At 52.2% G+C, this 14,734-nt stretch overlaps 2 protein-coding genes across 2 annotated transcripts in view; one reads left to right on the top strand and one right to left on the bottom strand.

Moving 5' to 3' along the window:
• CDK5R1 (cyclin dependent kinase 5 regulatory subunit 1) lies at positions 1 to 2,451 on the top strand. The gene is given in 2 exon segments (XM_035347455.1): positions 1 to 312; positions 314 to 2,451. Coding segments are annotated over 2 exon segments (891 nt in total). The 5' UTR covers positions 1 to 7; the 3' UTR covers positions 900 to 2,451.
• Positions 2,452 to 5,059: 2,608 nt separating this feature from the next.
• MYO1D (myosin ID) overlaps positions 5,060 to 14,734 on the bottom strand; it is a 157,564-nt gene continuing 147,889 nt past the window's right edge. Inside the window, exon 22 of the mRNA XM_035347447.1 lies at positions 5,060 to 5,428. Within this exon, the coding sequence (XP_035203338.1) occupies positions 5,272 to 5,428 (157 nt within the window). The 3' untranslated portion in view covers positions 5,060 to 5,271. The remainder of the gene's footprint in view (positions 5,429 to 14,734) is intronic.

Raw genomic sequence — 14,734 nt, 5'->3', positions numbered from 1 at the left:
CGGCGCCATGGGCACGGTGCTGTCGCTTTCGCCGAGCTACCGGAAGGCCCCGCTGTTCGAGGAGGGGGCGGCCACGGTGGGGCACTACACGGCGGTGCAGAACAGCAAGAACGCGAAGGAGAAGGGCCTGAAGCGGCACTCGCTCATCTCCGTGCTGCCCTGGAAGCGCATCGCTGCCGTCTCGGCCAAGAAGAAGAGCTCCAAGAAGGTGCAGCCCAACGGCGGCTACCAGAGCAACGTCACCCACCTGAACAACGAGAACCTGAAGAAGTCGCTCTCCTGCGCCAACCTCGCCACCTTCGCCCCGCCGCCCCCCCCCCGCCGCCGCCGCCGCCGCCCTCGCCTCGGCGCAGAAAGCCCCCGCGGCCGCGCCCGCCGCCGCCGCCACCCCGCGCCGCGTCGTGGTGCAGGCGTCCACCAGCGAGCTGCTGCGCTGCCTGGGCGAGTTCCTGTGCCGCCGTTGCTACCGGCTGAAGCACCTCTCGCCCACCGACCCCGTGCTCTGGCTGCGCTCCGTGGACCGCTCGCTGCTGCTGCAGGGCTGGCAGGACCAGGGCTTCATCACGCCGGCCAACGTGGTCTTCCTCTACATGCTGTGCCGGGACGTCATCTCGGCCGAGGTGGCCAGCGACCACGAACTGCAGGCAGTGCTGCTCACCTGCCTGTACCTCTCCTACTCCTACATGGGCAACGAGATCTCCTACCCGCTCAAGCCCTTCCTGGTGGAGAGCTGTAAGGAGGCCTTCTGGGACCGCTGCCTCTCCATCATCGACCTCATGAGCCCCAAGATGCTGCAGGTCAACGCCGACCCGCACTTCTTCACGCAGGTCTTCGCCGACCTCAAGAAGGAGAGCGGCGCCGAGGAGAAGGGCCGCCTGCTCATCGGCCTCGACCGGTGAGCGCCGCCGCCGCCGCCGCCTCGCCCCCGGGGCTGTCCCCCCCGACCCCCCCCCCCGACCCGGGGCCCCCCACCCGACCCCCTCCCCAGCCCAGCAAAGCGGCGGCGGAGCGGAGACCTCGCCCCCCCCCCTCCCCTTCTCCATCACCGCCCTCCCCACGATTCCCGTCCTCCGGGGCTGGCTCAGCTCGGCTGCAGCGAAACCGGGCGGGGAAAAAAAAAAAAGCAAAAAGAAGGAAAAAAAAAAAAAAAAAAAAAAGCCCAGAGGCTTGCGGGGGGGGGGGGGGGGGGGGCCGGGGGGGGAGGGGGGCAGCCCCGGTCTGGCCCGGCCCCGGCGACAGCGCGGCCGAGACAAAGAGCAGGTAGTGGGGAAAAATGGGATTAAAAACAAAACAAAACAAAAAAAAAAAAACAAAACAAAAAAAAAAAGGAAAAAGGGCAAAAAAAGCGACCCCTGCGGGCCCTGCCGGCTGCGGGGGGACGGCCGCCAGCGGGAGCCCGGCTCCGGTGCGGGAGCTGCGGGCGCGGATAGGATCGGAACGGATCGAAATGGATCGGATCGGAACGGATCGGATCGGATCCGAAAGGAACGGATCGGAACGGAACGAAGCTGTGAAGGGCCGGGCCGGGCCGAGCTGCCCGGCCCCGGGCTGTCCCCCGCCCCTCCCGCCCCGTTATTTATTTTATTTGAAAAGACTCGGATTTCTGAGTGGGTCTGGGGTAGGGAAATAACTGCTACTGTATCATTACATCAATGTGAAATGTATTGTTCCCATCGTGCACTGATCATGAGTATTGTGTAAGGATCTACTTGAGTGTGCAAGCAAGGAAAGAAATCTACATGCTGCTATATGAATACTTTTAGAACAAAAATACTAACCTACGGGGGAAAAAAAAAGGAGAAACCCTTCTTTATTCTTTCATTGTTGCTTTTACAGTGGTATTGCGCATGCAAAGAGAAGCATTTTGTGTCTTCAAAAAAAAAACAAAAGGGAAAAAAAAAACACAAAAAAAATCAAAAGAAAACCTTACAAGAGATGGCTGTAAAAATTACACCCATGCACAAAGACCCGACACCACCCCGATACCGCAGTCTTGAGCCGATATTCCCTTATCAGGCCTGGGGACTGATAAGTTTTTTTTCTTTTTTTTTTTTCTTCGTGTGCACAGTTCTAGTTTAGTTCTGGTCCATCGGTCGTTAAACATGCAAGCGAGAGGGAGGAGTGATGTGCCATTTCTTTTTATTTTTCACTTGAAACTTCATTGCTGTACATTGGAACCTGCTAATTATACATGTGTACGTATGTTTTTTTAGTGCAATCTCTTCTGTAGATCTTTGTTGACCAAATTGGTGGGTATTGTTACTTATTAATTTATATTTGTCTCATTTTGTATGTATGTGTATAGTGCGTTTGTAAGTATGTGTGGTTTATAACCTGACAGACTGTGTCATGGGGCTCAGTGTGCCTGTAATTTAATCCCCTCCCCTTATTTTTATTTATTTTTGTACTGTGCTGATTAAATAAAATGCACTGACCATCCATTACACGGCAGCGTTTCGTGGCGGAGTCTTTTCTGCAGCGACCCATGCGGGTCAGACGCCTTCCGTGCCCGCGTCGCAGCGCTGGAAAATTGGATTTGCCTTGACGAAGGAGGGGTTTAATGCATCAGCTGCGCCCGCGCCTTAATCGCATTAATGGCACTGGGGTCACCCCGCCGCCGGTGGCTTCGGTGTGCGGTGCAGGCTGAGCCAGGAGTGGGGTTGCCCTGATGTGGATGCCAGCAGAGCAGGCGTTTGGGGGCGGACGGCGAGAGGAGACAACGGCGCCACCGACAGCAAAACTGGACTGAGCTGGGAGCTGGCAGGTGCCGAAGGTTCCCCGCCACAGCACAGCCGCCCGGTGAAGGTGAACCGTGGGTTCTGAGCGCGCTGAAAGGGGCCCGGAAACTCCACTGCCCTTCCATGTGTCAGGAGCATCGTCTTCCCTGTGACGCCTCGCTGGTCAGAAATGGGCACCACAAGAATGGGATGCAACTAATTGGTCTTTTATTTATGACAGTGAATTATGTAAACAAAAACCCAGGTCAATGATAGTAGGTTTTTCTGCTTTTTTACACATTAAAATATCAACTACTTAAAAAAAAAAAAAAAAAAAAAAAAAAGTTCATTGCATTATCGCCCCAGGCTGAAAAATCAAAATTCAATTTAGAAATAGTTAATTTATGGAAAAAAACAGGAATATATATATTTTATATATTTATATATATATATAAAACCAGAGCAGGAACAGATAATATATTTTATAAAGACATTTTTCATCTCATACAATATTGCCATCTCATCTCATAGCATTAGAATTTTCCTACACACGCGATTTATTGCTGTCCATCATGATTCAGTACAACCATTTCGTTGGAGGGATAGTGTATAAAAGTGCTGATTAAAACTCCTGCCACTACCTTGCCTACGGGTTAGTGTCACTAGGGAGGCTTTGGGGCCATTAGATACAAAAAGCGAGAAGTGCAAATAGAAAGGCACAGCAATGGCGAGGACTTTCCTGCTGGCGCTTCCTCGGGATGAGAGCAAGCGCATTCTCCTCCTGCTCAGGTGTGGGATGGCTTCAGCAGTGGCGCTGCTGCTGCTGTGGGGCACAAACTGGGATTAGGTGGCCAAGGGGCGGCGGGGGGCCCTGGGTGGTTGCGCTTGGCAGGGGGCATGGGGCATGGTCAGGAGCTGGGATGTCACCACCAGCCTCCCAACAACCACAGAGCCTTTGAAGGGTGCCTGGTGCTTGCCAGCTCCTGGAAGGGCCTCTGGAAGCTGTGGGGCAGCCCCCGTGTGCGGGACGCTGCCTCCCCAAGCAGCTCCCCGTGAGCAAGCACCAGTGGCTGGGATGTGGCTCCGGGCTTCTGGGCTCTGGTCCCATCAACCTCAGGTCTCTGGCAGTGGTTGGGGATAAAGGCTGCCCCTGCTCCCCAAAGCCACAGCATGGCCTTTGAAACATTTTATTTAGGGTTTGTTAGGTGCTTCTGATTCCTGAAATCCCAGAGCTCAGCTGCACCCATGGGGTGTCAGCGCATGTACCCCTGGCCGTGGTCGCGTCCCACGGGCTGCAAATCCTGACCTGACCAGCAGCGCCAGGACCTGGTCTATGGGATCCCAACAGCCCCACAGCCGCCTCTGCTCAAATACCACCTCTGCAGCCTGAGCTACAGCTCGCTGGCATTAAATAAAAAGCTTGGTGGTGTACCTCTACAGAGGAGAGCTGGTGAAACCATGGCCCTACGTAAACACAAAACACCAAGAGCGAGGTTTAGCCAAGCTCTGTGCATCAGCTAAAGGTGATGCTGGCCGAAAAGCCAAGGTGATGGCAATGGGGTCACTGACACCCAACTGGGAAACCTCTAGGAAGGGTCCGGCCTTGCAGCTGGGTCTGTGCTCCTGCCCTGCCGGAGGCAGTGTCTGCATAGTGCAAAGCGGGGCAGTGCTGGGCCGGGTCCATGGGCCCCTAGGCCCCTGCAGAGACCCGGCCAGTGCTTCCTTGCAGCCCTCCCCAAACCTCATCACTGGGGATACCAAGAAGCCACAGGATCATATAAAAACTGCAAGGCCGCTGGGTCCAAATGGGAACCCACTTTGGTCACTGGAGAGGGTAATTAAGGCAAAAACAGTGCAGGTAGATGAAAAAACCCAACAACTCTGCACTGTGAATCCCACTCTCCCGTTGTGCTGGGCCACCCGGCTCTCAACAGCAGCCTCTGTGCTCCTGAACGCCAGCAGGGAAGCTGTGAGCCGTGAGCTGTGTCCCCGACCAGCCCGACTCCGTGCGTGCCAGCGGGGCTGGGAGAGCACGGGGTGGCTCCGCAGCAGAGACGCCGGACCTCCTCTCCAAAGGGGGCTCCGTCCCCATCAGGATGGGGTGCCCTACGGCCAGACTCCCTTCCCGAGCCGGTTTCTTTGGTTCCTCCAGTGGAGGCTGCACAATGTTGCAAAATGACAGACAAACACAGAAGGGAACGGGGAGAGGGCTGAAGAATCAACATGGGAAAGGGAGGAAAGGGCTAAGTACCTATAAATGCTTTTTTGGAATAATTCAGATGCACTTTCCTGATATTCTGGCCTGTTTTGTAAGATGGTTACAGGCCACATTGGCTGTTTTAAGCCTTCGTTGTATGTGGTAGTAAAACCCTCTCCTGAATGTGGGTTTGCTAAACCCCCAGACTTAGAGGTTTTTTTGGGCGCATGACTGTGACAGCTGAGCATCTCTAAATTATTCCCCTTGAAAGGTCCAAGGTGCAGGGAGGGAGACCAAAGCCACGGTCTGTCTTTCCTCCGCGCTCTGCCCGGGCTCGCTGCGCTGGCGGAGTGGATGCTAGTTCCCTGGCACGCAGAGGACGAAACCGGAACGATGCTTGGTGAAATCCGGCTGGGATTGGTTAATCTTTGTTTCCACGGAGACGGTGCATTTCCGCCCGTGCAGGCTGCACTGGACCGGGTTGGTGACGCTGACTTGCAGTGCGCGCTTCTCGCTGCAAGGCAAAGGGAGAGGAAGCGTCAGGGAGGGTCGGGCTGTGTTTTCGGGTCAGGACGCGTCCTGCGGCAAGCAGAGCAGAAAGTGTAAAGCCAAGGAAGCCCCCGGCCTCTGGGCCTCGGCCGAGACCCTGCCTGCCCCTCGGCAGAGGGTCCCCCACGAAGGGCTTCCAGCAGCGGGACCAGCGCTGCTGGGGGTTTCTGCTTCATGGCCAAAGCAAAGGCCGGGCTGCAGAAGGGCTGGGGTCTGCTGCCAGCTCTGCCACCCACTCGCTGAACGACCTTGTGAAAAATCACTCCCTTCTCTAAAATTAGAAAAACAGCAAGGACATCCCTTGTTCTGAGCTTGCAGATTAAAAATACAGCTTAATATAGCTAAAAGAAGCACAGATTGTTATTTCTTTTTGTGCCGTGCTGAGGGAATTCCTCGACAGACTGACAGACAGACAGACCAGCCCGGCAGCCCCTGGGGTCAGAGCACCTTGTGCTGAGGCAGGGACAGGACGGTGTCACTGCAAACTGTCCCCAGTTGTTTTAACCCTTTAACCCAGCTTTGGTACTAAAAATGAAGAAAATATATTATTCCACAGGAAAAAAAAAAAAAAAAAAAAAAAAAAGAAAAAAAGAAAAAAAGAAAGAAAGAAAGAAAGAAAGAAAGAAAGAAAGAAAGAAAGAAAGAAAGAAAGAAAGAAAGAAAGAAAGAAAGAAAGAAAGAAAGAAAGAAAGAAAGAAAGAAAGAAAAGAAAAAGAAATGAAATCAACCCTGGCTCCCCAGACAGGCACGGAGAGGAAGGGTTCAGTGCTAAATTCAAACCCTCCAACCAGCCATGGCTGGCTTGGAGCTGAACTCCCAGTGCTCATATGCAGCTGCGCTGGGGCCACCCCATCTCCCTGAGAAGTTTCAGCTCACACAGGACAGGGAAGATGTCCCTGGGTGCAGGGAGAGCTTGTTCCAGCACCAGGACCCTCGCTGGCCTCTGGGGAAGGAACCAGTGCTCCAAATGCACATCTGAGACCTGTCTGCACGTGCTGGGCTGTGGAGCCAGCCGTGCCAAGGGATGCTCGTGACCAGGCAGACCCCGCTGTGCGCTGCGATGCCCATGGAGCTGCCAGGGCTACCAGGGCCACCAGGACCAGGGTCAGAGCTCCCTCACTGCCTCCAGGCAATTCACCTTCTGCTGTCATCCCCTCTGCACCAGAAGGGAGCAGGTGCCACAGAGCAGGGAAGTGAAGCAGCAGGAGAAACGCCCATGGTGGACCTGTCCCTATGAGCCCCCGCTGGCCTTGGGAAGCAGGAGAGACCCAGGAATTTGGCCTCCGGGAGAGCCTCCTGCGACTTCACCTGTGCTTCAGATCCTGCTGAACTTGCAGCAGTTCCTAACACAATACTTGGGGCTTTGAATACTCGGCAGCACTGACTCCACCGCCTCTCGCCATGCTCTGCATACAGCACAGAGGATGCGCTGGGTTTCTGTTCTGCGTATTGGCTGTGCTTAGCTCGCAGACCTGAGGTCTTGCCTTGATTTAGCTGCTACAGTATTTTCAGTGATGCAGCGTAAGCCCTTTGTACTGCATGGGCTTCGTTTCCACACTGCTAACGCAGACTGGTCAAGACACATCACACCCAAAAAGCAGCACTTTTATGCAGTTCACCACTCACAGAAAAACTGAGCGTTTTTCTTGTTTGGAGAGGTGCTGGCAGGGCAGCAGCACACAAAGCCCTCACGTTGTCCCAGGTATTTAATACTTATTTACTCTTGCCGCAGCGAGTTGAGGCTTAAATCCCTACTTAGTTTGCTATTTTTACCATGTCTTAGCAGAATGAGCCATATACACAGGAGGGCCTCTTGGAGATTCTTGCCATCGTGTGCTTGGCAGGCAGGGTTAGCAGGAAGCATCTTGTAGCAGGGCTAAGTGCTGAGGACTCCTCTCTCCTCTCCTGCAGCCCTCACCAAACTACAGGTAAGAAGACTGAGGTTCTGCAGCCATGAATAGTTCAACTCTGTTGACCCTTCTGCACAGCAATAAGCCAGCCCAAGCCAGGGGAGAAGAACGTCACCCAGCTGAATCTCGACCACAAGCGGGACCAGACCTGGAACTCACACGGTCCTGGATGTATTTTGGGGTCTGTGTCTGGGCAACCTAAGGGAATAAACTAAGCCTCTGGAGGTGTCAGCTCTTGCTGGAGAAAGGAGAATCCACCAAGTACATGTCTACGTGAGCTAACGTTGTCCTGGGATACTGGACTATGGAGAAGATACTCTGATCTTCTCTCCATACAAAATGTCTGTTAAGTGCGTGCTCCTCTTCCTCCCCATGTTCCAGCATGATCTAGATCCCAGCACTCACCCACTCTTCATCACATGTTGCTCTTCACGTGAGGACAGGTTTCAACCTCAAAACATTTTGTCAGGGAGCAGGACAGCCCTTGAATGGCACCCAAAGAACCCTTTGCAAGTCCAGTGAAGGATCACAAACCCTGTCCTTGGTCTTCCCCAACAGCAATGCAACGCTGAACCCTGCCACCAGCTCCACAAGCAGCTCAATGTGCCCCTTGTGTCCCTTGGATGCTCCTCCTGTGCTTGGTCAATGCCAACAAGGATGAGGTTGGAAGCAATGTCAGCCTGGTTCCCAGTCCATCAGTCACATTTGCATCACACCTGTTGGTGCAGTGGCAAAAAGGGGGATGGCAGATGCTGTCTGTCCTGGAGTGAGATGGTTCGTAAGTGGCCAAAAGGGAAAGAACAGCTGTCGGCATCAGCCAGTAAACTGGGGTGAAACACCTCCCAAAGCTCAGTGGCCCAACCTGATTTTAGCAGGTAGCACATCTGGGAAGACATTTCCCAAGTTCCTGCGGAATTTCGGTCACGAAGGGATAGGAAGAGTCTGAGATGGAGGCGGTCCAGTTACAATCCTGAAAGTCCAACGAAGCATTTTGAGGGCAACGCACAGTGAAAACACCCAGTGGGGAGCCATCAGCACTCTGCAGGTCAAACTGAGCAAGAAAGTGATGGCAGAAAAGGCAAAGACAAGTCTCACCTCTGCACAGTCTGGTGAAAAGACCGAGTTCTCACTGCACAATCCTGTCCCACTGTTGTCCTTTGCTCTTCCACCTCTCCACCTCAGTAAGATGAATTACAGTCAGAAATGGGGGTTGTTATGGTGAAATTAAGGTGGAAGAATGCTTGTACTATTAAATTTCAAACTTGGAAACACAAAGCTGATCTTTGTCTCACCATCCCTCCTGTAATTCCATAAGCATTTCCAGGGTTGCTCGTATTTGAGGAACATTTCCGAATTTACAAATTATAAACGAGGCATCTTCTGGCCTTCTGACAATTTAAAGGAACACCTGGGGTTTGCAATGAAGACAGAATATTTTGCCATCTCCAGGTTGGTGGGCAGAACTGAACGGGGTGTTTATGGCCAACCCCCCGCTGAAGACACGGTCACCATGCAGGGAGCTAAGTGACAAGCCCAAGTGATGGAACGCAGCGCCAGAGTGAAGAGCTGAACCCAAAGCCTCTGACTCTCAAGAGTTGTCTTTTAACCCCACACCCTCCCCAGCCTGTGGAGGAGCACAGGACTCGTGTATGAGCTTTAGTCTCGTGGCCGGTCCCTTCCTGCAGCCCGTGCACACAGAGCTACCTGATTCAAAGCTCCTGCCTTGGGGTCAGGCGTGGTTTCTTACGGAGAACAGCTTCAAAGCCAGCCCCCGTGACCAACATGCAGCCACTGTTGGGGTGCTGTGTTCTCAGTTCAGGAGAAGCCCCCTGACCTCATCCTTCTGCTTCCACCCCTGCTGCAGCCCGTGGAGGTGCTGGTTCTGCCCACAGGACATCGCCCCGCAGAGCCCCCCAGGGCTGCCTCCAGACCCCTCCGCCTGCACAACAGAGGCTGTTCCAGGTATCGGCCTCTATTTTAGTAAGTCCTTAATGGGCTTCCAAGATGCTCCTGGCATCTCTCTTGCACAGGCACACATTTAGGAGACCAGGCACACAACGTCAGGGCTCATAGAGCTGTAGATCCCAAGCACAGCCCTGCCTCTGAGCACAGCCCCGTCTGAGCTGGTTTATGGCAGGTTTGGCTGCTCACCAAGCCCGGACGTAACCCAAAAGCTGACGGAAGTGAAGTCAATTAGGACAAAATGATGGATGCTGCTGCTGGGCAGCTTCTGGGAAATAAAATTACTTATTTTTAACAACTATTCCATTAGAAGAGGCAGCGAGATGCAAGTGCTGGCTGAGAGCCCGCTGGGGAAGAAACATGAGCCCCCAGCACCCAGGCAAGAAACTGCCTGAGAGGGTGTAAAGCACAAACGGAGAGCACTTGTGGGAGTCAGGATCTGGCCCGGCAAGGAACTGCGTGGTCATAACGGCTTTAGCACCACGTGAAGGCCTCGGTGGTTTGCGACCACACAGGTCTTTTTGTACGACGGTACTGCCGGGTGGAAGCGGCCTCCCCCTTGACACGCTGCTCTCGGCTGGTTGTGCGCAGGGGCCTCTCTCTGCTATGGGGATTTATGGCTCAGCGAGCCCCGCAGGACGCACGACTTCTCTCCCTTCACCTGCACTGAGCCATCCTCGCACGCAGACTGCCTTTACCAGATTACTGCCCCTCATCTGTGCTCCAGTCTGTTGCCCTGCACTTGCTGGAGATGCTGTCGGTGAATGGTTGGGGCAGTTGCTGCGTGAGACCAGGCGCACAGGTTAAGCACCACCGGTGTCGCACAGAGAGCCGCGTACGCTAGCAGCCGCCTCCTGCAGCCAGGCGTCAGGCGTGCGGTGGGAGCTGGTGAGACACCTGGGCAAACGCCGGCAAAAAGAACCGGCAGAGAAGGGATGACTCAGAGTGGAAGCAGACTACTGGCCCATGAAATATGAGAGTTTTGACTGAGCGTTTAATCTAGGACCCGAGGGAAAACACAAGCCAAGTAGCGCACAAATGGCCACAGACATCTGTCAACATTGTTGATAATACAGAAGCATCTTGTCTCCAGTAAGTGGTGGGGAGCAAAACGAATGGAGAAAAAGAGTGGAGAAAGATCAGAGGGAGCTTCTGCAAAGACAGTGGGCAGAAAATTAAATAAATATATTGTTAAATAAATGTTAAACACACAGGATGCTTAAGAGCAAACGCAGATGACTTGGAGCGTTTTGCAAGAACTGCAATAGCCACGGAAACGGAGTGAAGCAGTAGTCGATGTGATGCCCCTCACTTAGCCGTGAATGTGAGCGGTGCTGGGCTGGCAGCGTGGGGGCCCCGGGGAAGCGGCAGAAGGGGCAGGCGATACGGCCTGCGGGGGACACAGAGGCAGCAGGGGTAATTGTGGAGTGTGGAAGAAATTATTTTTAGGAATCAAAATTTGGGCAGAAGATGGAAAAAAAGAGTAAAGGGAGCATCTGATTTTCGTGGCAGTGATTTAAATGAGGCGAATGAAGCATGCTGTGCAGTGTGAAATGAGGGCTCGGCAGCAATACACCAAATGTGATGTATTCCGGAGGGGATTTTTTAAATGGGCAAATCTTTCTAGAACTTAGAGCAAGGCGTCTCCTCTGGAAAGAGTCATCACTGCGACTACTGGGGCTAAGGCTTCAAGACAACACATGGCTGCAAACAAGCTGCTGGGAGCATTAGGAGCAGGATGGCAAATACTGAGCAGCTGTAACACCTGATGTAAGTCGGCGCTGGAGGCTTGCCTGGCTACCGGGTGCAGTGTTTGAGGGAGTCAGAGATGAAGAAATACAAAGGCTCACAGATGAAGGGAGGCTATAAAAAAGTAACCAAAAAAAAAGCAGCAGCTATATTCTGCATGAAGAAGATACATAAGAAGCGGTGATTAAAAACTAGAGAGGGCTAAAAAAAACAGGCAGCTCTCAAGTCGCTGTTTCTACTAAAGTCCCTACTTCCAACAAAAGCCAGAAAGCCAACCAGTATGTTTGATAATTTTGAGGTGGCTTCAAATTCATTCCCAGGCAATGTGTTGCTGCTGTGGGTCAGTGCAGCTGTGCCACTCACTGCTGCTGTGTGGCACAGAGCAGAGAAGAGATGAGCAGGATCTAAAATGAGACTGGACACAACATTTACATATCTGAGTTACAACAGGTGTCATTTGTGGAAAAGATAAGTGTCTTCTGCAGGAGGGCTTATAGCGTGCTGCCTGTGCAGGCTGTGTATCTGGCAGGGGAGGATGGGGTGTATCTCCTCTGAGCACTTGTGGCTTGCTGCAGCTTGCAGGACAATGATACTGGGTATTTGGGCTCGAGGAGTGGGTGGTCGGAGAAGCTGTAACACCACAATGGCTTCAACGGTACAAAAATAAGAACAGCTTGTCTGGGCACGTACAGATGTGTTAGCAGCACCAAGACCGTCGTGTGTTTTGTATCTCCCCGTGTTGGCTGAGTCGCCCCGTGCACAGGACCAGCACGGTGGGCACCACGTGCCAACAGCCCTGGGGACACCTCACTGCAGGGGCAGACACGTCCCGCATGCTGCGTCTGCTTGCTCCCTCTCGGGGGGGGGTGTCAATGTGAAGTATGCGTGGCTTCAAAGCCGTGGGTCCCACTTCCAGAAGAGATTTACACACTCGGAGCATAAATTTCCCTAAGTAAGACTTGGATGATGCTGACAGCATCGGCCTGGTGACTCCTTGGCACACTTCATCCTTCTGTCCTCTGCTCAAATTCCCACTGCTGGGACCTGCCATCCGAGGCAGAAACACCTTTTCTCATCCAGCTCTCATTAAAATACACTGGCTCACGTAGCTATGGGAGGTTAAAAGCTGTGATTTACTACCTTGTGTACCCGAGAAAATAACATAATGTCCTCTTTGCCTCCTTACACTGCGTGCTGGGCTGTATGAGTGCTGGCAGTGAGAATAAAGGAAATCTCTTCTCCATGCTGCCAAAGGGGCTTATGGCTTTTTGGAGCACCCCCAGACCAAGCCAGCAGGCTCCACTCTTCATCCCACCGGCTTGGTGCCCCAAGGGGAGAAGCCCAGGATACGGGGATGAGCTGGGACCCATTTTTGGGTGCATATCACTCCTCCCTGCTCGGAGCTCAAGAGCAGCTGGAGGAGTGGGGGACACGTGAGCACGGCAGGCAGCGTGCCGCCTGTTTGCTGCTCGCCCTACGTTCCTTGCACGTGCACGGCAGGGCCGTGACAACTGCCTGAACCACAAAGGGTTTTCACAACCTGCCTTGTGAAACAGTCCAAGGTCTCACGCGGTCAGAGCCAAGCATGAGACAGCCAGGGCACTGTTTTCTCATGTGGGCTCTTGCTTTTAGGGACCCAGCACTGTTTGTGTGGTTGGGCTTTTCTGAGCAAGGTGGTCTTGGCTGGGATTTGACACTGAGACAGGTCAAAACTATGGAGGAGAGAGAATACAGAGAAGACAGACACAAATAAAGGAGATCTCAAGTCAGGATCAAAAGGCAAATTTCCATAGCCAAAGGTCAGAACAAGTCCTGCAGGCATGTTAATGCCACCAAAGGTCAGCTGAGTTAAATGTGTCTCTAGCTGGCCATTTCTCCGTAATTTTTCAAAATTATCCACAGTCAGATGATACTCAATACCCTGTTTTTTTTTTCAGCCTTCAAAACTAACAAATGTTTATGGCTTGTTTCTAATGCACTTCTGTACCACGTGGTCTCTGTTCAGGCAAATCACATCGGAAGCTGGCAGACATGCCTTTCCAAAGGCAATTTTTAATCCATGAGAGAATGACCAGGCTAGAAACTGCAGTCCCTATGGTGCAACTGACAGCGCCGCCACTACACTTGAACAGTGGATCTAAATCTTCTCTGGCTCAGACTTGCCCGTGTGTTATTTTTCTCTGCAGCTCATGCTGACATCTATTTACCAATGTAAACCACAGAGCCACTTGCCTGAAGTTTTGGGAACAGTACAGTACCACATATTACAACATCAGGCTTGAATTGCGTCAGCAACTCTATTCTTGCCATTTTAATGAGAAACAAGATTTGTTAATATCTAAAAAAAATGAATATTCTCAAGGGAGAGCGTTACATATGTCCAATGCCACATAGCAAGGCAGAAGCAAAGTCTGCTATAAATACTCTGGTCTGCTGGCACCCAACCAGTGCACTGTCTCATTCCTTTTATTCATGTCTAAACCATAAAAACTGCTCTCTTAAGAAGACAGCAGCTGCCATAACACGGATGTGCTTTTTTCATGACGCATCTGTGGCAGATCCAGGTATATTGCTTCCCGTCTGGCTGTCGGTAGTGCCTGAGGAACAAACCTAGTCCATTAAATGATTCACTCTCTCATTCTTACAATGCATTTATTCCTACTTGAACCCAAGGTCAGGCGGTCCCCGAGCAGCACAAGCGAGCTGCAGTTCGTTCTTCATTTATTTCGTAACTCGGGCATTTGTGCATCCATTCCAACTAGCAAGAGAAAGCTTTCTGGAAAGCATCAAGCTGTAAAATATTTCTCTCTCCCAGCAAAGTCAGCTGATTCTCCTGCTCCTGGGCAAAGGAGGGTCCCCACGGTGATCAGGGGCTGCTCCCCATGCAGGGCTGCACAATTACGGTCCATGAGTGTGATGTCCCAGCCCAACAGCCAGCCTTAATACCCAGGAGGATGGCACCCAACGCATGCATTTTACATTGGGAAAGCCCCAAAAAGTGTTTTTGAGACAGCACTTTGCCTTCAAGCGGAAGGTACAATGGATCCAACCAGCTCCTTTTCTTCATCCCTGGAAAATTTGATGGAGCAATGTGAACTTAACTACCCTGTATCAGGTGAAATTCAAGGAAGGGATCAATTCGTGGCAGACTGTGGCTTCGCTCAACCAGCAGCATGACCGCTGCTTCCCACGCGAGCGTGGGGATGGGGGAGATGCATGTCAGGAACCTGAGCTCTGCTGCAAACCACGCTCTGACCTTGGCACCTGCTCCTTCTGGTGCTTCCCGAATTCTGCTCCTATCGAAGCTGAAAAATTCACATGTGCACTTCAAAAGGAGAAGGCTCTGTCTTTTTTCTTTTCTTGTGTCTTCAGCATTCAAAGCCCGATGTAATTTATCCCTTACAAAGCATTTGCTAAAACTGGCCAATGGTTTTCTGGTTGAAAAATGCATTCACTAAGAGGGGTATTTCCTGGGAAATCTCATCAACAAAGCAGCTTTCAAAAAACAAAACAAAACAAAACAAAACAAAACAAAAGCAAGCAGCACATAGCACATGCAATGTGTTCAATATTTTATTTTCTCAAGCAGGCAAAGTGAATGATTTCAGAGCCCTTTGTGGGTGTGGAAAATACCCATTTCCAGTGGGTAA

The sequence above is a fragment of the Oxyura jamaicensis genome, chromosome 27, assembly GCF_011077185.1.
Source record: "Oxyura jamaicensis isolate SHBP4307 breed ruddy duck chromosome 27, BPBGC_Ojam_1.0, whole genome shotgun sequence".
Taxonomy (NCBI): Eukaryota; Metazoa; Chordata; class Aves; order Anseriformes; family Anatidae; genus Oxyura; species Oxyura jamaicensis.
This window is presented reverse-complemented; position numbering and strand designations above follow the sequence as displayed.